The sequence below is a fragment of the Phoxinus phoxinus genome, assembly GCF_949152265.1.
Source record: "Phoxinus phoxinus genome assembly, chromosome: 2".
Classification (NCBI taxonomy): Eukaryota; Metazoa; Chordata; class Actinopteri; order Cypriniformes; family Leuciscidae; genus Phoxinus; species Phoxinus phoxinus.
In genome coordinates, this window is record NC_136877.1 from 34,376,509 (window position 1) to 34,400,094 (window position 23,586).

Below are 23,586 nucleotides of genomic sequence, written 5' to 3' on the forward strand. Positions count from 1 at the left end.
AAAATGCTGAAAAAGAGCTTTGGCCTAACTGGATGAAGAGAGGGAGATGAACAGAGTGCAGTGTTTGGTTTTAAAAAATCTGCCCAGAGAAATGGTTCTAACTGTTTACTCTCTAAACACTAAACACTTTTTTTTCTTTTTTTTTCCTCTCAAAAACAGAAGTAAAATCCAAAACAGTTTATCCACAAGAGAGAGAGAAAAAGATAATTAAAAAGGAAGATTAAGACCTTTAATGTTAGCAAATTACAAAGGCACACCACATTTTATGCATATTGGTTTGCGTGGTATGAGCCAAGTATGTTTGGCTGAAAGAAAAGTCCAACGCAGCCACAGAAATATGCACACATGAAATTACTCAGTTCCCCATATGTGCCAACATTTGAGGAAGCAGTACAACACTATCATTTCTTAAAAAATCATTTCTTTTTATAGAATTTTTTTTGCATGCACACACACTCTTACACAAGATTCAAACATCTCAAACAGCCAATTGTCCTTACAGTGAAAAATAAATATACCACAATGTATTTGAAATCATTTTATTTTATGCAGTACTTTTGGTGTACTAAATTGATATACCTAAAGTCTGCTAAATTGGAACAACTATCTGTACTTAATGCACTTTAGTTAGAAATGTGCTGAGGTCCAACTAAAGATATTGAAGTAGTTTTGATTGTGCTAAAGTGGACCTATTGCAAGTAGCCTGTAGGCTACTTTAAGTACACTTTAAATATCTTGTATTTAAAGAGTGATATTATACAGTGATCATGCTATCATTACTAATAGTGAGTAAAACAAATATTTAGGCATAATATTACAAAATGTGCAATAAAGAAATGCTCCAAATAAGTTTAGCCTAAGTATAATTTTAACGTCAGTAAGTCTCAAGCGATAGGCATATGTAAAAAAAAGAATAAGACAAAACGCATTTTCCAAAAGTAACTTTGTGGAACGCAAGTATTCATTATTTGTCTGAAGCAACTCAGCAGTGTATGCATGCATTTCTATAGCCTACTGACATCTTGTGGAGGACAAAAGAGCAACGGTTTAAATTTCAACTCCACCTTCAATATTTATTTCACCCTTTCATTCCTGGAACACAATCCACGGTTTTACAGACAAGGCTTTAACCAAGTCCTAGACTAAAATGCATGTTTGAGCAGTTTTAACTGAAAGAAACTTGCACTGACATATCTTCAAATATGTCGCCATTGTTTTATCTTAAAATGCACATCAGTGGGCTATTGTTTTTTTTCTAAGGCAAGTGTATAAAAGCTACTTAAATGCCTAATCTAAACCCTGTCTGTGAAACCGGGCCAATAGGACAATATAAAAAATACAATATCAAAATATATTTATGGACAGCATTGTAAAGATAATAACACACATTGGCACAATTCCTGATTTTTTTGTTTGTCACATTCAGGTCTTCATATTTAAGTAAAAGTCCTCATGAAACTAGGTTTTCATCGTGAAGCTAAAAACAGCTTTTTTACTTTCATTAAGAGTAAACATTAAAACACATTATTATATTCTGTCAAAAAATCTATGGAATTGCCATAAAATGTTTTTGGCAACAAAATGAATGGCTTATTTTAGGCTAGTTGGACTTTCTCTTAGAAGCGCACACACTAAAAATAATAGGCATCAACTGTCTGATTTGACATTTTCACATTTCTGTCTTTAAAATAATTCCCATTTTCTTTCATTGCTCAGAAATATAGTTCATTTATGACGCAACCAAAAACATGTATGGTGTATCCCTCTGAAGCAGACCAAATATGACTCATCTTAAAGGGGAAACTGTAAACTGCAAAGAGAGCTTTCCATTAAGTTCCAGTGAGATTCTGAAGGCTCTGGAAGTAGTGAAGTGAAGAGATCTGTCCCATGTACTGAACTGATGCAAGTGATATAATGATCTCAGTCAAATACAGAAATCTTCCTTGTGCCAAGTCTTGTTTGCGCACAGAAGTCAGGAGGTTTTCAAATCTCTCATATGAAAGAACATGGTTTGAACCTTCATCGTTCACACCTCAGTAGATCTGCTTTCATATGTTTGATTTGCTTCCCTGTTAAAACCAGAGAATCAACTACTGTAAATAAGCAATCACAGTGAGGCTTGAAATTATACTCTTAAATATTTTTATATAAATCTACAACATGAGCAAAGCAGAGAGAATTTACATGTTAGACACATGAAAAAAAACATACTTAAGTTCCCCTTTCAGTCTTTTCAGTTTGTCGTTTAGCCTTTCATTCTTCACTCTGATGGGATTGTCAGGTATAAACCAGGCAGCAATAAATTTGCATATCACCACCACATGCTGAGCGGAGAGAAGAACACATCTCAGACACTATTTAACTAAATATATTAATGTTTGTTAAAAAAAAAATGTAATAAAAAAAATAGCTCTAACATTTGTACCTCGAACAGAATAACAAAGGCAAAGCGGAGTGCCAGAATGAGCCAAAACTGAGAGGTGAGACTCTGGTCTTCATCACTGCGGTAGTCTTTGTAACTGTAGTACACACAATACACATTCAATGCAATGACGCTGTATCACATGAAACATTTCCTCGTTAGCCCGTATGAACTATCCAAACAAATTCATCCGTATTATTATTAGTAGAAGTAAAAAACAACAAAGTTGTCACCTGCACTGCGTAACATTGTACCCGTTGTCTGTGATCAATTCCTTGAAGTCATCTTTCACTCTCGTATTGGACATGAACGCTGTTGCCAGAGTGTTGTTGATATACCCTGTCATACAGCTATCAGACAAAATAAATGCACTCATTACAGCAGTAATCTACTATCCTATATGCTTGAAAACAAATAAACAAACTTTTGGGGTATGACACTTTTTTGCAATATTGTTGTGGTGAGAGAAAAAGGCGGACAAAAACAGCTCATTTGGTTTGATGGTTTGTAGCTCAGATACTCACTCCAGGTTTGTACTATTGCTGACAGCACAAGGTCCATAATGGTATCGATACACCAGACGAGGTATGAAGTCAGAGGAAATCCCAATCACTAGTCCATTAGCAATGACAGCCATCACACCAACAGCTTCTAATATTCCAGTCCACACACCTGTACACACAACACATTATGGTTTACTCCATGACGATAGCTAAACTCACACATCGCCACACAAAAAAATAGCTATTTACCAATGTCATTTGTCTTTTTGGGCACTAGGCGGCGCTCAAGGCTGACCATCTTGATGGCATCCAGCCTGATCTCAAATATGTTATTGATGAGAGCCAATAAAGGAGCCAGAGGAAACGCAGCCACAAAGATGGTGGTGAAACTGAACTGAAGAACTAATGACACAGGGAAGAACAACATGTTTTAGTGTACAATATTTCAGCATAGCAACATTACAGTCACATTTGCACTAAATTACATCTTTACAATTCAAATATGATATTACAATAAAAAAAATTATGTTATACAAGTCAGCAATATTGTAAAACATGTTGTGCTGAAGACAGGTAACAGAGAGAGATACAAACCCATTTCCAAAAACTCATTAAACAAGCTGAAAGCATTAACATCACTAAGGTTGTAGTTTTCCATCCAATTACTACGGCTGCAGAGGTCACATGGGAATAAGTTACTATCCTCCTCTCGACATGCCTTCCGGTAACACTTTCTGTGCATCGTCTTAGCTTGTGTGCGCCTGAAACACAGCTTTAACCAGCTGCAGAGAAACGACATAGCCAGAGATCGAAAGTGAGAGAAAAATTCTAGTAGTCCAATAAGCACTTTTTTTTTTTTTTTATGAAAAGAGCTATCAGCGAAAGAAGATTTAATTGGGTTTTAATATATATTTTTGACAACACTTACGGCACTGTGAACTCAAATATGTTGTTGATTGTTTGTTTGAGCACCAGAATTACAGCCATCTGGATGAAGAGATCTGTAAGGCAGCCACTTGGATGACACTAAATCAGAGAGAGAGATAGAAAAAAATTACTTTTACCTCTTGTTTTTGTTTACAATTACATTTATCGTCTGCCAAATGCATACATGTGAATATGCATTTGGAAATATACATGTAATGTACAATGATTCCTGCATGAATCGTACCTCTTCTAGCCTCCATTTCCCTGCAATTCGATTATAGTTTCCTGGATAGCCATTGAACCTAAGCACAGCATAAAGAGACACTTTGAATAGACTGTTAGAGTAAATAACTAGACACACACACACACACACACAATTACCTTCCCAGAAAGAACGCCACATAAAATAGTGATGAGAAGAGAGTGAAGAATTGAAATGTGAACATCTTCACTGTGAAGCGCTTCTCTGTGGCTGCAAAGGAGCGAGTCTTCTCTACAAATAAGCAACAGAGACATTTTAAGTACTTAGCCTGTTTATTGACATAACGGATTTCATGCAAACAAATATTATTATTTACATTTATTACCCACCAAACTCGCACAGTTTGAAGGCCACAGTTTTGTTGACCTGAAAAGAATTATATTAATTAGAAGTGCTTTTTTTTTAACAAGCAGATGCTTTATGCCCATTAGACAGTTTATCTGTCAGTTCTTACCCGAGTCATAACCTGAATAGTAATGTAGTGTAACACTGCTCCCAACAACATGGCTATTGTGGTAGCATGGTCACGGAGAAAGTGCCAGTTGCTTTCGGACAACAATATTGCAGCTAAAACACGGCAGATCACCAGAGCGTGGGTTAAACCAATAATCACCACCAGCTGAAAACAATGAAGATACAGTTGTATTATATAATATGTTTATGTGTATATCCTTTTTTTTAAATCACAACTTTTGAAGTAATAATAATGCTAATGCTAATGCACATACATATACTGATAATATATATATATATATATATATATAATATTAATTATGAATGTGTGTCTCACCACTAATGTGACCAACAGAAGCACCACGATGCTGCGCAGGTAGGAATGTCTGAACTCTTTGGTTTTACACTGAGGGTCATTTACAATCTCCAAAATCAATTCTTCCTGTGGACAAATAGTCATTCGGCTCCATCAGCAGATGCACATTAAATATACCAAAATTAAAGATCATAAAAATGAGTCTACCTCCTCCTCGCACCAGTCAAACACTTTCCACTTTGACACATACAGAGCTCGATGTCTCTTCCACACCTCCAAGAACAGGGTTGCTAGTCAAACAACATAACAGTCCCTTAGCATTTGTCATTTGACATAGAAATATGTACTTTGCATTAGCTGAAGGGCAAAAACTCACCCCAAATCGCCATGAACATGGCAAAGAACACCGTCCCTTCATTGTCAAAAAGTTGGCTCACCTGTTTGTAAGCATTTACTGTTAACACAACTAATCCAGATGAAATAGAGAAGCAAAGGCAAAAGAATTGTGTGGCATTCAGCCCTCATTTATTTTGAATATACACTACCAATCCAGTTTCTTTTGAAAGAAAGTACTTCTTTCGCAGCACCACTGTTTTTAACATTGATAACAATAAGAAATGTTTATGAGCACCAAATCATCATATTAGAATGATTTCGGAAGGATCATTGTTGCCTTGATTATGCAGAAGAAAATGAAAATTAATAGAAAATAAAGTCGTTATTTTTGCGCACAAAAAGTACTCTCGTCGCTTGATAAACTTATGGTTGAGCCACTGTAGTCACTTGGACTATTTTAAACATTGTCTTTATTAACTTTCTGGGCCGGTAAGTTTCAATTGACCCTTCGCTAAGCCACGCCCAAAAACCACCACTGGCCAATCGTGGCTTTAGCAACCGTAACTAGGAAGTAACCCCAGAGTGCAGTTTGGACGATGGGGCGGGGCGAAACCAACAGTTTCATTGGTTTATAATACAGCAATCTTATTGGAGTAGACACTTGAGGCATGAGCATGCGCATTCCTTTATGTACGAGTTTATGAATCATCTTCTACGCAGTTTGGCCGTAGGCTATACGCATGGCGATTTCAGTAACGATCAATTAAAAAATGTTTTTATTAACTTAATACGAGTTACAGTTAATACGACTTAATAAGTTAAAAGAAGTTACTGTACAACAAACAATCCCTTCAAGGCAGACCGCCGTGTAATATAGCCTATACAGCTGCTAAATCTGGGGAACGAATTCTTCATTTGTGGCCACGATAGTATATACCTAGGTCTATATCAAGTGAAGTCAAGTCAAAAAAATGTGTATAGCGCTCAATTCACATCGTTTTATAGCAGCTTTACAAAAAGTAATATAGGCCTAAGCAATAATATTGAGCAGTTTTAGAGCTGGGCGATATAAAAAAATGATATAAATCATACGATGTTTTAGATTTAGCTAAATTATATTTATTAATTTACCCAGCAGATAAGTCAATGGCACTGATGATCGTGACTGCATTAAATTACTAGCATTGCAAGGAGAGATAGCCTATTAAGCTGATATAGTAGACAATATTTTCCGAATGTGATGCAGGGCTGCGTCATTTTACATCATTAATTTATGCTTCTTCATTTTTCCATTAGGATTGGTGAATAAAAACAAACTCGGGATTTTACACTACATAATGACAATTCACTGTATTTCAGTAAGACACAGTTCCGAAAGTGACAAATAAGACAATAATAGGCTACCAAATAATACAAGCCCTGGCCATTTTTTTTTTTTTTTTTTTTTTTTTTTGCGTACAATGGGAATTTAAAAACCTGCAGTGCTAAAAAATCTTAATTTTTTTTAATTTAAAATCAGCTGCTTGCGTTCGGGTTTGTCCGATGTCTTTCCTTTTAATACAGCGATTTATCATAATTTGCGTAAAAAACCCGAGTTTAAGCTGATCCACCGACCCTGATGGAATTATGAAAACAACTCTATTAAGTAGGCCTACACTGAGGTGCTGTCACCAAGCGTTCGTTTTTAAACAATAACTTTGTCTATTCTGTGTCTTAACAATAAAACATTAGCCAAAAGATCTTAACTAAAATTACCATGGTAAACCGATAATAAGATACGATTAGAGTTAGCATTTAATATTTCTTTAATATGGACAAATCATTCACAAAAATAGTACATAAAGAATGCGCATGCTCAGGCTTGAATCATCTAGGCCAATAAGATTGCTGTATAATAAGCCAATTAAATTGGGGGTGGGCGGAGCGACACGTGTAACCCCGCCCCAAAGTGTCGCCCCGCCCCATCGTCCAGCTTTCGAGCGAGGGAAACATGCCGAAGCGTTATGCGTATGGATTGTGCAAATCTGATACCCGGTATCAAGTTTGGATGGTGGGGTGGAATTTTTTTTCCTTCTCGAAACCTAAAAGCCAAGGGGAGAAATGCCGGGAGTGGATCAAGCAGTGTGGGACGCCCCATTCACAACTAAATGTCGACAGGATTTACAAAAACACCTAACCTAATATTGCTTGGAAATAATGACGGTTCTTTGTTCATAATGCATGTATTTGAACATAAAATAAGACGATTAAAGGCAAGACGGAGGCTCACTGACATACTTTAAAATATATTTAAGCATTTTGTTAATCGACGGCACCCCTGACTCTGTAACTTTAAGGTTACGTTACCCCAATCCGATCTCCCGTTGTTAGTGTTATTCCACAAGGTGTATGGATAGGCTGTTTGATTTATAATTATTAGATTATAATTTATTTTCACATTTCACTTACCCTGCTGTGCATGAACATAGCTGTTCCTCAATTTGTGTGTTTCCCGTTTGAATGGTCGGCGTATGAGGCGGCTGCTGCTTGCACAGGGACTAAACTTATAGGCTTTATAGCTTCAATTTTGATGAAATTATTCTCGAATCGGTTGCATATTTTGTCGTGAATATATCTCTCGAATGCATACTGCAGTCCCTTTTGTCTTGCTCTCTCAGATATTTCACCTGTTGTGTTCGCCAAAAAATACTAATTATCTCCTTGGGAATGTTTGACACCGGTGCATATACACTATAATAGACGTGCCAGGCGCGAAAGCTTGCCAGGCGTAGCAACAGTAACTAAGGAGGGCGGGGCTTAGCGAAGCGTCAACTACAATAGAAGCCTGTGAAGGAGTGAAACAGCTCGCAGATTTCATCAAAAATATCTTAATTTGTGTTCCGAAGATGAACGAAAGTTTTACGGGTTTGTAACAACATGAGGGTGAGTATATACTGACAGAATTTTCACTTTTGGGTGAACTTCCCCTTTAATGGTGTCAAGAAATGCTAATTTTCAATCAAAGAGTGACATGTTTATTCACTGACCTTGGCATATGTACAGGTGTCAGACAGGTTCCACGCGCTGCATCTTGTGTCACATCTTGGACACATGATGGTGTTGGAGTCACAGACTTCATGACTGTAAGAACACACAGACACCACGACTTAGAGATAATTGGGAGTCAATTAAAATCAGATTATTCTGTCTGCATACGATCTGTAATCTGTCTCTACACCTCAACACTCAGCATTTGTTTGCTGTAAATATACTCACATGAGTGGACTGGTATTGAAGAATGCAAGGCCGTACAAGAACACAACAATACCAATAACAGCTGCAGGGATAAGCATCCGTGTGTACCAGCCCAGCCACAGGAAATACAGTGCCACTTTCTCCCCAAAATAGTCCCTAAAAATTACATGTGTGAACATAGTGTTAAAAAAAAGATTTTCAAAGAACAGAGAACAATATAAAACCAGTAGAACTTACTTGATGTCGTTGACAGGCTGTTTAAAAAGCTTCAATACTGAAACCCAGCTTGCCCACTTCTCCCTTAGTTTTTTCTGCTCTTTTTTCTGAATAGACAAGTCAACAAAGTTTAATGTGAACTTTTAGAATGAAAAAGCTCAGATATTTATTTCATGATTTCCTTGGCTACAGTCTATATGAATTTACTCAAACAAATAAGGGCTTTTACCTCATGCAGACAGAAGATGGACTCAAAAGCACCTTCACGCAGCAGCTCGTCAAGGCTCTCTTACAGAGTAAAACAGTGGATAGAGACATTGATAATACTACAGATGCTCAGTCCTGGTCCCATTCATTATTTCTTTAAAAACTTTGAACATGAATGGGTGTCTCTGTTATTTACTTCTGCGCCCTTTTAATACATGCATAGGCAAATTTAAACACTTTTAGATTCAATGGAGTTTCATATTACATACATTTTATAAAAAAGGTTAGACAAAGTGTTTGAAAGGCTTAAAAGATAACAAACTCAAGTTACATACCGTTAAAAAAATTTGGGGCAAGTAAGATTTTTTATTTTTGAAGAAAATGTATACTTTTATTCAGATAGGATGCACTAAATTGATCAAAAGTGACATCAATTACATTTATAAAACTACCAAAAAAATTTATTTAAAATAAATGCTATTCTTTTAAAATGTATATCAAAGAAACCTGAAAACAATGTATCAGTTTCCACAAAAATAGTAAGCAGCACAACTGTTTTCAGCATTGATTATAAGAATAAATGTTTCTTGAGCACCAAATCATCAATTTAGAATTATTTCTGAAGGATCATGTGACTGAAGACTGGAGTAATGATGCCGAAAATTCAACTTTGCCATTACTGGAATAAATTACATTTTAAAGTATAATCAAAAAAGAAAACAGTTTTTTTTTTATTGTAATAATATTTCACAAAAGTACTGATTTTAAAGTATTTTTTATGAAATAAATTCAGCCTTGGGGAGCAGAAGAGACTTCTTTCAAAAACATCCAAAATGCATACTGACTCCAAACTTTTGAACTGGGTAAGTTTTTAAGGTTTAGAATGAGTCAAGACAACAATGGGAAAAAAGTAGAAGTGAAAGTGAAAAGGAAAAGGAAAAAAGTATACCTCCTGGTCCTATAAATGTATTGTGCAAGACGAAGTGGACAATCCTGATTCTATGAAACAAAGGAATAGAAACCCATTACAAAGCTATGAAAAAAACGTCTTATGTGGCAGATTTCAAATTCACATGTTTCTGTGACCCTCACCTGGTGCAGAGTGACACAGACGATTCACCCTTTTGCTCTGCGCTCCAGTTACAGGCATCAGACACCTTTAGCAAGTACTTGTACTTTTCAAACATCTCCTCGGGTGCACAGATACCGAAGAACACCTTTCCATCATGTTCAATTCTCTGTTCAAAAGTAATAAGAGCCTTGAGTAAGACAGTCCAATTGAACTGAAAGACACAATACTATGTGTGTGACGGTGACAACATACATTCACTATAATGTTCTTCCGTTTCAGTTCGCAAATAAAGGCATCCTGCTTCTTGAAGATTTGGTCCTCCATGTCCTCCACTTTATCAGCCACCAGGACATAGTCATATTGTCGAGGGACGTATGAGTTATGCTGAATGAAACAAATGCAGACATAACCAAGACAGAAAGAAACATGCTCAGAGAGCAGACACACCATTTTTCTCTGAATATCAATAATGATCAGACTGTATTTCTGCTGACTCAAGGTTTTGTGGGATTGTTTTAGTTGAGTGTTTGGGTCTGTGACTGTCACCTGTTTTTACCAAAAGTTTAGGTCATGCAGGCCAAGAAGTGATGTGAATGTGACATTATGACCATAGTTTGGTAAGATATAACATCATCATGTGCTTTGCATGTGAAGTCATCATAACTGAACATGTGCTCGGGTAGAAATGTGACTGTGGTGACTGTGGTATTTAAATCATATTGGTCAACAAATGCACAAAAACACATGTCTGGTCTCTTTCCTTACCTGTTGTGTAAGTAAAGTATCATTTGCATTTTCCAACTCATACATAGCCATTTCATCCTGCAATACATAGACATAACAGAGAACTATAAATAGGTTAAAAAAAAAAAGGTTTACTGACCAATGCACAATTTCTGAATATTAAGTGCATACCGGTATATTGTTTAAAAAAAAAAAAAAAAAAAAAAATACGGTTTAATTTCAGCGTATATGTACACTCCATCTGTCAGAATCAGAATTCATCTACTGCCACTGTCATTCATGTATTGAGGACAGCATAAGACTTATCTATGTACTTACAATAAATCAACCCGGTATCACCCTGATACAGAGGAAAATGTGCATTAGGCAAACTGACATTTGTTTGTGATGCCAAACCTTATCTCAATTGAAACGCAAATGTCTAACCTGTCTTCATGCAAGCAGTAATACTTAATGACTAACCATGCTTTATATAAAACAAGCTGATCAAATACAGCAGGATCCAAATATCTTTTGAAAGTTTTTCGCTAACATTGTTATGATGATAGCATAATTTGTAATTATACTTTTTAAAGATTAAATAAAAAATAAAAAAGCAAAATAAAGGACTTTTCACCAGTTTTGTGAAGTGTAACCAGACTTCAATGGAGCTCACAGTCTTTCAGAAAACACGTGGCCATATGAAACCGTGTGTTTTGTAGAAATTACAGCCAGTTGGATGGGAAATGTATTATTATAGATATTCTAGGATGAATTCAGGTTGATTGGGACAAAAAACAACAAAACAAAACAAATTTGTATGATAATTTCTTGTAGCATAAAAGCTTTCTTTCCCTTTTTTTCCCTATATACGTCTGATTTTCACTTTGGCAGCAGCTACTCCTGCTGGTATGATGGCAGGTCAAGACATGCCGTTGGGTAACATTTTATACAACTACAACTGTTTGCTAAGAGTGTTTGTTTGTGGGTGTCAGAAAGACAAGAGGAATCACTAAGAACGTGGATTATTATTCCTCACCTCTGCTTTACTAAATCATTAACTGAAGTCACAGTAATTAAAATATGTCCTAGTCAATGACGTATTAACAAGCAGCACATGACAAATAACCAGTTTAACCACAACAAAACTATTATAATTACGTTTTTGTATAGGCTACATTTACGCAATATGAACACGTAGCTGATCACTTTACTCTACCAAAACAGATTAATCAATAATGAGTCTAAAAAAATCTAATCTCTAATCAAGTTTTTGTCTTATGCAGGATTAAAGAGGTCATAAGCAAATGACTGAGTTGTCTGTAGTGAGCGTAAACATGTAAATGTTGATGTATAACTCATGTTTTACACAGAGTCTTTCTTCTGAAACATACACATGAAAGATCTCAACAACAAGATGTTCAGGTCAGGTGAGTGTTCTTCAGAATAGTTCATCCTTTTCTGAGTACATAAATCCCTCCTAAATAATGCAGTTTAACCTGTCTGAAACAACTTAAAAATAAAAATGAAACAGTTATTTATAAATCCCAAGACAAAGTAATTCACTAAGGAGAAATAAAATTGTAAATAAAATAGGATGCACCTCCCTATTTTAAACAGTGTTTTGGATACTGTAACTTCCCTCTCTAGGCTATGTTGGATATATTCAGTAGTCTAATATTGTTAGTGGTGAAAGCCACTGATGTGCTATAGGCTAACAGGATGAGTGCAACACAGATACTACAGTAGCCTACCAAATATTATATATTTAAAAGGGTATAAACTGCACATTTAATATTACTAAACAGCATAATTGTATAACTAATGATCTGTAACTAAATTCTCAAACAAAATAGTATTTTCTCTTCACGAGCTATGTCTCACGTCGACCAGTTAAATGAATAAACACCTCAAGATCAATCAGACAGGCATTGACCTATGCACCTGCACACACACACACACACACACACACACTGTAGCCTACCTCTCGATGAGTGAAGAACATTCTCAGATCAAAGTTTTCAAAGCAGCTCAGTTCAGTTCAGGTAGACCGATGTCAGTCTCTCTTCTCTTATCCTCACATAGCCGAAGACCAGCTTTAACTAATGAGAGAAATTCAAACTGACTAGAGACCGATCGAAAGCAGTGTAACCTACACTTCCGCATTTCCCATCTCATATTTAAGACATCCGCGAGCTCGACGGTATGATCGTAACTTCTACCGTCTTTTACAGGTGAGACCATAGATAGACGTCATCGCTCTCTGTTGAAGGGCGGGGCCGCGGTTTCATTGCTCTCAATACCATGCTCTATACACAGATCATTATCAATATGAGAACTTGAGATCGAAACTCAGATGTTACTACAGTGGGTGGCAACAGTCATTCGGCTCTGTATGTGTTATTGAAGTCGAGAGTTGGGCACAGTTGTCACTGCACTGCTGCTGCTGTGTGTGTGTGTGTGTGTGTGTGTGTGTGTGTTTGTGTGGGTGGGTGGGTGGTTGACATATTTTTGGCTGAAAAAAAGTTACAAAAAAAATCTCAAATGTAAATCATGCACTCATTGGGTTATATTCTACCAACTCTTATATTTCCAAATATGTGGTCTTGTAGATTTTGTCCTGAAATTTACATTTATTCACTAGTTTACTGTCTTAGTGACTAAAATTGTCATATGGTGTGACATAAATGTTATTGTGTATTAAATTAAAAAGTGGTATAATCTGATAATGTAAATCAATTTATCCTGATTATGTATCATTACTATATACAAGTATAGCATTTCTTATGTGCAAATATGTTACATTTTACATTATTTTACTTTATCAACACTCATAGAAAGAATTTTACTCGTAATCTTTCAATATACTTCAAATTAATTTGGGAATACCTTGTTATAAAAGTACCAAAATGCTTGTAACCTTTGCTGGCACTATTCCCCATCTGTCACATTGATGATTTTATGATTAATAACCAACCTTAATTTTTGTCAAAATTCTGAATGTCACACCAAATGACATGGTGTCACGCAATATGATGAATCACACCACACAACAATATATGCAAAAATCTGTATTAGCTGCATTTAACAAACAACCAAACTTAGTCTGACAAGTAAATCATTGTTTCAGTTTCAGCAAAAACACAAAATTGTTTAAAACAGTGAGTAGCAAAGAATCATATGTTTATTATAACACATTAATGAATCCACTTACTGTATTCATCCAATGTTGCACTTTTTATTTGAATCTTTATTTAATGCATAAATTAATTTCAAAATGATTTAATCTCTCCCTGTATTTCCTTGTTCTTTCTGTACTCGCCATCTACTGAAATCTACCTCAAACTGAAAATTAAATAAATAAAGGGAAACATTTGAGTGACAAAATGCTGTAGTTTAACATGGATTCAGCTTGAAAATGGGATAGTAGGGAAGTAGGGATTCACCAAATTGAGTTGGTGTAGATATTAAATTTGTGAATAATATAATATAAAAATTAAGGCAACACATTAAGACTGTTTTCCTGCTAAGACAGAACATGAGATAAAACATCCTTGAATAAAACAGGACATTTAGCTTTTTAACCTTGCCTTAGAAAAAAAACATTACTGGTGTTGCATCTTGAGACAAAACAGTGGCAGTGACAGAGATGTCAGTGCAAGTTGCTTTCAGTTATACAGCTCAAACATGCATTTTAGTCTGGGACTGTCTGTCTGTGAAACCGGGATTTTCACATGGCTCAAGTCACTGTAGGTTCACTAATAATGAACATGAACGGTGTATCTTGTGAATCAATTTTTTTTCCCCCTTTCATGTTTTTTATCATTTTAAATGTCTCAGTGCATGTGATTGGTGAAATTTTGGAGAATTGGAGAATTGTGGGTGGTGTCTCTTACAGTATTTAATAATCATTGCTCTCCCCCGAAACCACATTTAACCATTTGGGGCACAGGAATAGGTAAATCAAGATAAATTTAAAAATATTTGTGTAAATAAAAATGTACAACTCTGTTATTCTAGTCTGGGTATTTAAGGGAAACTGGTTGAATAGTCTTTGGGGATTCTGTAACCAGAAAACCTCCACACACTGCTGTGTGTCTCTCTCCAGTCAGGTATACATTTCTTACTCTTAGATTCATTCTTTGAGCAATTTATGTTATTTATTATTTCTAAATCGGCTTCTATTTGCTTAATTGTGAAAATTTGGCATGATACAATTTTACCTGACGAATAAAATGTTATATTTGATTTATTCTGTATTCTTCTGAAACCATTTTGAGTATATGGAGTCTGGTGTAGGTCAAACTAAAGGCTCATGAATAAATGGAACATTAGGCACGTCATCTGAGACCTTTTAATTTCTAACGATCACTGACTTAGCAAGTTGTACGGAAGTGGGTAAATAAACTACACTTTTTGTACGAGTAAACAGTATGCAACAATCTAAAGGTAAAAGCTAACCCTGCTACATCTGACCTAAGATCAGACTGGTGAGTTTGTGTGCGTAAATTTCCACATAACCAGGCCGGCGTGCGACATGTGACATCAGGTCCCTAATGAATGAATAATTGAAAGTATGGGATACCCAGAATAAGATCTAAAATAATAACCAATATTCATGATTTGTTCCTAATTAGAAAGTCTAAATTTAATAATCATTTGAAATTGGAGTCAGATTAAGCAAGGATCTTAAGTAAAATTTATATTAAATTATAATAAATTAAGTGAATTTCACAGCACTGAAAAGACCAACAAACATTATACATTCGCCCACACCGTTCGATTCCGTTGTTGGGCCAGCAAAATTGTTTGCATGAAAATGTAAAATAACTACAAAACACAGGAATTGCATTCACCAAGTATTTTTAATCCAATTAAATACTCTATAACCAAGTATAACTACTAAGATTTATTCAGACTATATACACATTTCAATGACTCTTCTAGACCCGCAAATTATACTTTTGCAATAATTGATTTCATTAAAGTTCATTAAAAAAAAACTAAGGAAAAAGTTGTTAAAGTTGGTGAAACCACCAAACATTTGGTTTCTTTGAAAATACCTGGATATAATTCTTAAGAATTTAAACTGTATTCATTTCCTAAAACACACATGCTCTACAGAGGAGGGGAAAACAATAGTGTACAGTGCGATTCGTCTGAAAGCAGATGTCCTCAAAGTCCATGGTTCGTCTAGCCTTGTGCTGCAGTACCAGAAGTGGGATTAATCTCCTCATTTGCATTGTTCATCATCATCATCAATCACATGGTCATGCAAAACATTGAGCAAACACTTCCACCAACATTAAGACAAAGCACACTTATTTAATGTGATCTCAAAGTACACAACAGAGTCAAATTTATTCATGAAAAGTGGTCATAAAAATGACCACAGAATAATTGTATACACTAAACCACTGAATACAGGTTCTCAATCTATAGATGTGGGCTATTTTTTATGCTATCCTTTGGGAAATAGCCAGTACAATATGACACCAAGAGCTTTTCATGGATTATACAGCCTAAACAAAGATAATTGGATAGTCAAACCACTTTATACAAAACAACGTTTAGTTTGAAGTACATAAACATTAAAACAGTAGTTTTAAATATTTAGGTTCAAAGTGCTCACTCTGCACCACCTTCATCATCTTCCAGTGTTTTACGGAAGTGTTTGCGATTTACTTTCTTGCCACTGTTGAAGACAGCACTGGACACCATTTTGTCGTCTTCCTCTTTCTCAGACCCCCACTTCCTTTTTCTCTCTTTATTGCCCCATGAAATTTGATGATCATCCAAGTGTTGAAGGCCAACTGCTTCCTTCTTAGCATGGTCAAGTTTGCTTCCACTTTGATCTTTGCTTTTGGGTTTAGTGAACACGATCTTTTTATCACTGCTGCTGCTGTGATCCTGGTTGAAAGTTGGAGTGAAAGTCTCCAGTGTGACTTTTTGAGACCTCCGGTTGTCTTGAAGCTCCTGAATGTACTCATGAGCGACCTGACTATTCTTTCTATCACTGGTTTCAGCAATATCTTCAAGACTGTAGCGGGTCCAGCGCTCAGGGTTTGCTAGGTAGTCTGGGAGTTTTTTACCTGGAGGTTGTTTTTTGGTTGCCTCTTGGCTAACACCACACTTCCTTTGAGCTTCCTGTGGAGGTGACGGTGGAGCAGGAGGTGACGGTGGAGCAGGACGGGCAAACATGCCATCAAGAATGTTGTCTTCACCTAGATCCTTAGATGTGAGCTTTGCTGCACTATCCAACTGTGCAAAGATGTCCTTGCTCCGATCACAGAAACCAGAGCTCCCACCTATCAGTCTGAAGGTGGGATTTTCTTGAGGAACAGACTTGACATGCTGCGGAGTCTCACCTTCATCCTCTGAGGATGATGACAAGTCCTCAACCTTTCTGCCGAAATGCTCTGTGGGTTCATCGGAGTCAGAGTCACTCAGGGAGAGATCATCTGGAAGTTCAATCATATCTCTATTAGACAGACTGTTGGGAGCATCCTTTTCTTTGCAGTTTGGGTCACTCATTGTGACTACTCCGAGGTTAGGTCAAGAGATATGATTAGAAGCTGGATATTTATGCTGAGATGCTGTGTGAAAGATCTAAAGAAGAAAGAAATTAAGAAATACTTGTATTAGTAATGCACAGACAGTTTATTCAAAGAGTAGCATATCAAGTAAATAGGAAAGGCATTGACTGGACATAACACTAGTGCTAATAAACTTCATAGAATGTTGATCTGGAACTTTATTTTTTGAGAAATTCATAACAAACCAACTGACATGAACTATGAAGAGAAAAGCGAAGATGAGGATCTACTCGCTCACCAAAAGGCTCTTGAGACACCTATAGGAACCAGAATGAGAAACAAGCAGTGAGATCTTCACTCAGTAAACATACAATTACTAAACAGCATTATACAGTGATCTAATAATACTTAAGGACATGTATTTCAATACATTATTTATATTAAATCCATATTTATTCATTTAATTTACAGATATTGTGATGCTGTTGTTCTTTATAAGCTTGTTACAGAATCCCACTAATCTGAAGAAAGTAAAAAAAAAAAAATACTGCTGGAACAATGCTTGGGTGCATGGAGGTATCTTACTGCGGTTGAAGACTCACAGGTACTGCGAGCTGGTCAGTTTAGCTAAAATCATTGATTCCAGAGTATTGATCAAAGTTATGGCCATAGCATTTAGTCTGAAGGTTGTCCTCTTCTTCTAAGTTCTTACTGGTAAGCTTGAATAAAACAAAACAAAATCAGCATCAGCATATCTGTATATGTCTACTTATTAAATCAAGAAGAAGACATTTGCACAACTACAGGCATTTAAAACAAATCATGACGTTAATGTAATGTCAGTGAGCATTATAGGCTATCTTCTGATGACACGTTAAGCCAGCTAACGCAGCTATCCCGCCTAGCTGTGATGATAAACGTGATCAAAATATCTCAAAATGCCCTCAGAACCTACGACATTTACGGTAACACGCTGGTTGAAATATAACAACCATAATTTGAAAGTTACTTAGTTTTTTGACATGTATCTAGTTGTTCACATAAGCAGTAGCATACCTTTAGCTGCAGTGAGTGCCCATAATCAACGAAGAGATGCTTTGTGGGTAATGCAGTTTATATGTTAGAATGAAAACAACAGCTGCGTTCTAGTTCTCACATGGTCAGTGTTCACAGCTCCCTACATGCATAGCAGGGGGTGTATATAATATGATTTAGAAAATGTGTCAGTTCATTGTGTTACGTTCAAATATCTGTGAGTTTATACGATTTTATATTTATATAGTTTTTAACAACTTAATAATATTTAGTCATACTTGAGAGTGAAACCACTAAATTTAGTGATAAATGAATATTGTAATGTTGGTTAACTTATAATATGTCTCAGACTTACAAAAAAATGGCTACTCGGTTGCCCTGCTGGCTCGTTAACGTTAGGTGCGCCACGCCATTGTCGTATTTACCGTAAGTATTCTGATTTGTAAAGCATTTACGTGATCGTACCATTTCTGAGGGCTACGACTTGTGCCACGTGACCGCTGTACCACGCGACCAGACCACTGCAGATTTATTTAGGAGGTAATGTAAGTACAATAGAAAAGTATCCGACTCCAAGGACGTGAACAGCTCCAAGTACATCTCCTATTTACGGTAATTACGACATTGTGTGAATGCAGTCTATCAAAATACCTTTGAATGGCTGAATACCTTTGAAGTCCACTTCACACAGGGCAGGCACTACGGAGGGAACATCAGCGTCTGTCTGTCCAATTACCAGCAGAGGGCGCAAATGCTTTAAGATAGCACGTGCGATCATCTGACCCAGTGTAGGCTACACTTTCATTAAAAATGAATTGAGGTAATGGATATATAGAATATAAGACACCGTCACGTAATGGCCTTAACAGTGCAGGACAGAAATGCTCAATAGAGATAAACTTGTACAGATGAATCTTGTATTCAATTAAAATAAATTGTATAAATGTGACTGAACACTGTAAGGAAGAACACAGTAATAACGTGACATTAGAGACCCCGTAATACTTTTCAGTATTTTTATGTCAGTATGCCGACGGAAAGCCACTCCCCTTTAAGACATCATCATCATCACATCTCCAGTCCTCAGCTCGCCGCTGCTTGCTGTAACGTTAGTTATTGATGTTATGGAGAAGAAAGCGAGCGAGGGATTCACAGCGTAGCCACTACATTCTCCCTACTAAAACCTTAAAGCTTGAAAGCGAAAATCTCCTTCGGTCAAAAAGGCAGACTGAATTACAGATTTTTTTTCATTGTGATCCCGAGGGAGAAAAGAAACGCACGAACTTAACATGAAGAGAATAACGGGGAAGACGAAAGAAGCTACTTTAATAGAAATGTCCAACACTCTGGATTCTCAGATTGAAGGTAAGAATATTAACTATCTACTAAAACAGTTATCTAAACCTTATATCCAGACCATTGCTCAAAATCGTAATGAGAAGGTCAGTCTGGGAGTTGTCATCGTAAATGAAAAGATAAATGAATGTGACGCTGCATTAAATCAGCTGACAGGATCACTTCACAGACAAAGAACGATGAAAAAAAAAACAGTGCAACATGTTTACCAGGTCAGGTCTCTTTAACAAAATAAAAATATATAAACCGTAACTTTGTAGCCTATTCAAGTTCCTGAAATGGCAAAGGTATGGAAAAGTTGCGGTCTACACCCAAAGACTGTTACTACTACCTGGCACCGTGCTGTATCCTGCATTACAAAAGCGTGTTTTTGACATGGTTTAAATCCACAAAAACAGCTCTGGTGTGAGCATGTAGGCTACGTGACCTACGGATTTTGAGAAAAAAAAACATAGAAACGTGATATTTATTTCTACGCATCATTGTATGATTGTTAGTTTTGAAAGCAGTTTGAACCAGCTCTTTTATTAGCTTTCACGCTACTCCGTCTTGCCACATGGCTTGGCCTCAGTCCCATAACTTGGGAATCAAACAGTCCTCGTGTTGAATCAGTTAAATGTCTGCTGTCATTGTGACTCATTCAGAGTTCATTCAGTTCCCCTGCACACAGGACATTTTTAGATTAGAAAACATCAGGCTCCTCCACTAAGAATGTGGTATAAAGAAAGAAGTGGAGTGAATGATCTTTGTATTCGAGGAGTATTGAATAGTGAAGTACTGTATATTAGTTTCTGGATTTTGTAGTAAGAGAAACACCATTATTTATAGGATGATAGGCTACCCAATTAATATACTTTACCATTGAGGACCTTGGTGGGGGCCCCCTTTGACACCCTAGGTAGGAAAATGTTCCTGGTTTCCCCCCTCTGACAACTAAATATGGTATTATCTAAACAGAATATCCTGCACTGATGTTTTAGCGCAGGGGTGTGACAGATGTGTCATGCAGCAGTGTAGTTTGATCCCACATTTGATATTACTCGGCTTGTTTTTTTAATACCGGTAATGTAAAATGTATAATTGAGGAGAGCTGAAATTAATCAGTTCTGGGTCTGATCATGTGGCTCTTGCAGTCCTGAGGCTTTTTGTTGCACAGGTTGAGTAAAAGCTGCTAATGCATTAAGGCTAAGAGAGTTATTAAGTGTGAGGTGTGTAGGTGTATGTTTATGTCCACGGCTCGTGTTCACCTTTGGTGTGTGGGTTTGTTTGCCCAAGTGGCTTATTATTATTATTAATTATTTGTGAGGTTTGTCTGTGTCATGAGTGTATGTTTTGTAAGAGGGAGTGGTTGAGAGGAATGAGAAAATGTAGCATAAAAGGGAAATGTATATATTTCAGGGGAACCCCAGCCTAATCTCTCTGTTCCCTCCTGCTTTGGATTTCACTGCAACTATTTAATCCATGCACTGATCATAGGTGATTCACTGGATGGTAATATGATTATGCTTCTCGACCAGGACTCGCTCACATTGTTAAGTCTGCAATGTGTGATTAAAAAACAGAGGGATTAACAGTGACTCTGAATTTTGTGTCTGTATGTCTATATATCTTACTTGCACTGTATTTCATTAACATAGGAAAATATTTTGCACTGAAATGCATTGAACCTCAAAGTTAATTATTTTTAGATATTTCATTCGTTTTTGGTCAAATGCTTAGCGGCACTACAAGATGTACGAGTTTAATATACTTTTCATTAACAGCCAAATTAAGAATGCAGCAGAGTTTGAGAGGATACATTGCTTAAGCAGCTCTAAAACAGAGAATCAACCCAGGGCCAGAACCCACAGCTAATGGCCAACTCATTAAATATGCATAACATAACTTTAATACCACACAGTTTTTTATTTAGCTATAAAACTTCCTGTTGCTGCAGTAATTGAAGCCTGGTAATATGGCTTCTTATCATCATCATCATTTCAAACATTAGTGTACATCATCAAACATTTTTTGTTTTACTTGGTTCAATCACAGCAGCCTTCTTTATGTCATGGCCCACAACAAATTTTGGTTATACAGATGTTTACGGAAACCTCAATATCTCAACTCAGGATGTTCTGAGCTTCTTGGAACAGAATCTCTAGCAGAGTTTCCCAACCAAATGCCAAAATGAATGAATAAATAAATGCTACAAATAAGAATATATCGTCACTCTCAGGTGGAAACCACGTATATTTATATTTCGTCATTTTTGTTTTATTTTAAGTTTTACCAAAGACTTTATATACAGAAAGATAGTGCGCTCGTATTACTATGAATTGGAGAAAGTGCAACACTGTGGAATAAGTCCCGCCTTCTAAAGAAAAGAGCCAATCGACAGTTGGTAACGTCATCGCTTATGCAGCTGCCTAGAAGCTCATGGTTCCTATAGAAACAGTCAGTGTTGTCAGTCAGAGACGCACACTTTGGACTGTGTATGCACATTAGCTTGGTCCAGCAGTGTTTTTTGATTCAAGCGTTTAAAAACAATTTATGAATGTTGTTGTCAGATTACATTGGTGATTTCAGTGTGAAATTTATTTGATAAAATAAGGAGAATTTGATGTTTCCCTATTCAAAGAGATAGGAGCTCTAATTGCCTGACTGAAATAGATGCCTGAGAGGCGTTTCAAATAGGGATGCATAACGATTAATCGCAATTAATCGTTTGCAGAATAAAAGTTTTTGTTTACATCATATATGTGTGTGTACTGTGTATAATAATTATGTATATATAAATATACAAACATGCATGTATAATTTTAAGAAGAAAATATATTTATATATTAAGTATTTATAATTATATATAATATAAATTATATTTAAATATAAAATGTATATAAACATGTAAATATTTTTAAAATATATACATGCATGTGCGTGTATTTATAAAAACATAATTATTTTACACAGTACACACACATATATGATGTAAACAAAAACTTTTATTCTGCAAACGATTAATTGCGATTAATCGTTATGCATCCCTAGTTTCAAAGATGGCCGCCAAGTGAAATTACTACAAAGTCTTAAAGGGACTTTGGTTTTACAAATATTTAACCGATGAAAAGGATTTCAAAGAGCTTGTGACTAAATCTCGTAACATTATCGGATCCTCAAACTTTTGGTCAAACCTAATAACTCCACCTTTTCTATCGTAAATTATTTGCACACAGTTTGGATATCTTTGCTTGTTTGCAAAGGTAAATAACGTTTTCTTTACTCAAGAAACACAATGTCTATAAAGGCTTTTTTTGTATTTGAAGAGAGTGAGAAGAGTCTTGTATTTGCCGTCTAGTTGTAGCCAATTAATATAGCTAAACTGTTTTAATGCAATGCACTTATTGCCTCAGATGCGTTCCAGTGACGGACGAAACACATAGGCCTATCTCTGTCATTGGCTGCTAAAAATGTGAAGATCAAGCATTTGAGCTTGATCTTCATAAAATGTTAATATTACAATAATGTCACATGCACTTGTCTGACTATAATGCCACAATACCAACCAAAAAATGTGAAGTGTCCGTCCGACAGCAACAATTTTAAAATTTGAAGACCTCCGATGCAAAAGCCTCTAAAAGCCACCTATGTCAAAAATGAGATAATAATATTGAGTGAATGCTCTCAGCACATAGTATACGTTCATCAAATACTTTCACTTCAAACTCACTAAATCCCAGCCTCAGCCCATTCAGAAATGTCGGTATAGGTAGAAACCTATACATAGCAGCCAGATATAAAAAATAATAATATTAAAGAAAAACATTAGACTGACTTAGAGGCTTTTCCATCTGAAGTCTGAAGTTGTTTTGTCATTGTCACTAACAACATCATTGCTAATATGACCTTATTTGGGTTCATACCTGACTTAAGCTAAAGTTTGACATGTGAGTACTGCTTTTAATATAATAGCTATCCAGTTAATTGCCATTTGAAGCAATGCATGTTT

At 36.1% G+C, this 23,586-nt stretch overlaps 3 protein-coding genes across 16 annotated transcripts in view; 1 reads left to right on the forward strand and 2 right to left on the reverse strand.

Annotated features, from left to right (window-relative positions):
• Positions 1 to 209: 209 nt before the first annotated feature.
• ano9b (anoctamin 9b) lies at positions 210 to 13,125 on the reverse strand. 2 transcript variants are annotated; one of them, XM_079590940.1, is made up of 25 exons: positions 12,656 to 13,125; positions 10,714 to 10,770; positions 10,201 to 10,332; positions 9,969 to 10,114; positions 9,826 to 9,875; positions 8,899 to 8,957; positions 8,691 to 8,776; positions 8,475 to 8,609; positions 8,246 to 8,339; positions 5,260 to 5,320; positions 5,091 to 5,173; positions 4,905 to 5,009; positions 4,569 to 4,733; positions 4,444 to 4,480; positions 4,234 to 4,345; positions 4,097 to 4,154; positions 3,854 to 3,951; positions 3,680 to 3,707; positions 3,520 to 3,640; positions 3,175 to 3,327; positions 2,947 to 3,094; positions 2,656 to 2,772; positions 2,426 to 2,519; positions 2,212 to 2,324; positions 210 to 2,069 (listed from the first exon to the last, which is right to left on the reverse strand). In XM_079590940.1, the coding sequence occupies exons 1-25, from the start codon at positions 12,674 to 12,676 to the stop codon at positions 2,027 to 2,029; spliced, it is 2,316 nt and encodes a 771-aa protein (XP_079447066.1). In that variant the 5' UTR covers positions 12,677 to 13,125; the 3' UTR covers positions 210 to 2,026. The 2 variants fall into 2 exon arrangements, with proteins under 2 accessions (XP_079447066.1, XP_079447065.1); XM_079590939.1 differs by having other exon boundaries at positions 3,520 to 3,707.
• A 2,268-nt stretch (positions 13,126 to 15,393) lies between these two features.
• tssc4 (tumor suppressing subtransferable candidate 4) lies at positions 15,394 to 19,271 on the reverse strand. Of its 12 annotated transcripts, none has more exons than XM_079586439.1 (5): positions 18,598 to 18,746; positions 18,264 to 18,384; positions 17,793 to 17,926; positions 17,461 to 17,524; positions 15,483 to 17,280 (listed from the first exon to the last, which is right to left on the reverse strand). In XM_079586439.1, the coding sequence occupies exon 5, from the start codon at positions 17,203 to 17,205 to the stop codon at positions 16,300 to 16,302; it is 906 nt and encodes a 301-aa protein (XP_079442565.1). In that variant the 5' UTR covers positions 17,206 to 17,280; positions 17,461 to 17,524; positions 17,793 to 17,926; positions 18,264 to 18,384; positions 18,598 to 18,746; the 3' UTR covers positions 15,483 to 16,299. The 12 variants fall into 12 exon arrangements, with proteins under 12 accessions (XP_079442570.1, XP_079442571.1, XP_079442565.1 ...); XM_079586449.1 differs by having other exon boundaries at positions 15,504 to 17,280; positions 17,506 to 17,524; XM_079586447.1 differs by having other exon boundaries at positions 15,520 to 17,280; positions 17,810 to 17,926.
• Positions 19,272 to 19,409: 138 nt separating this feature from the next.
• The window catches only part of ano5b (anoctamin 5b), a 33,373-nt gene continuing 29,196 nt past the window's right edge, over positions 19,410 to 23,586 (forward strand). For both annotated transcript variants that reach the window (XM_079586415.1, XM_079586416.1), the window contains exon 1: positions 19,410 to 19,607. In XM_079586415.1, coding sequence (XP_079442541.1) covers positions 19,532 to 19,607 — 76 coding nt within the window. In that variant the 5' untranslated portion in view covers positions 19,410 to 19,531. The remainder of the gene's footprint in view (positions 19,608 to 23,586) is intronic.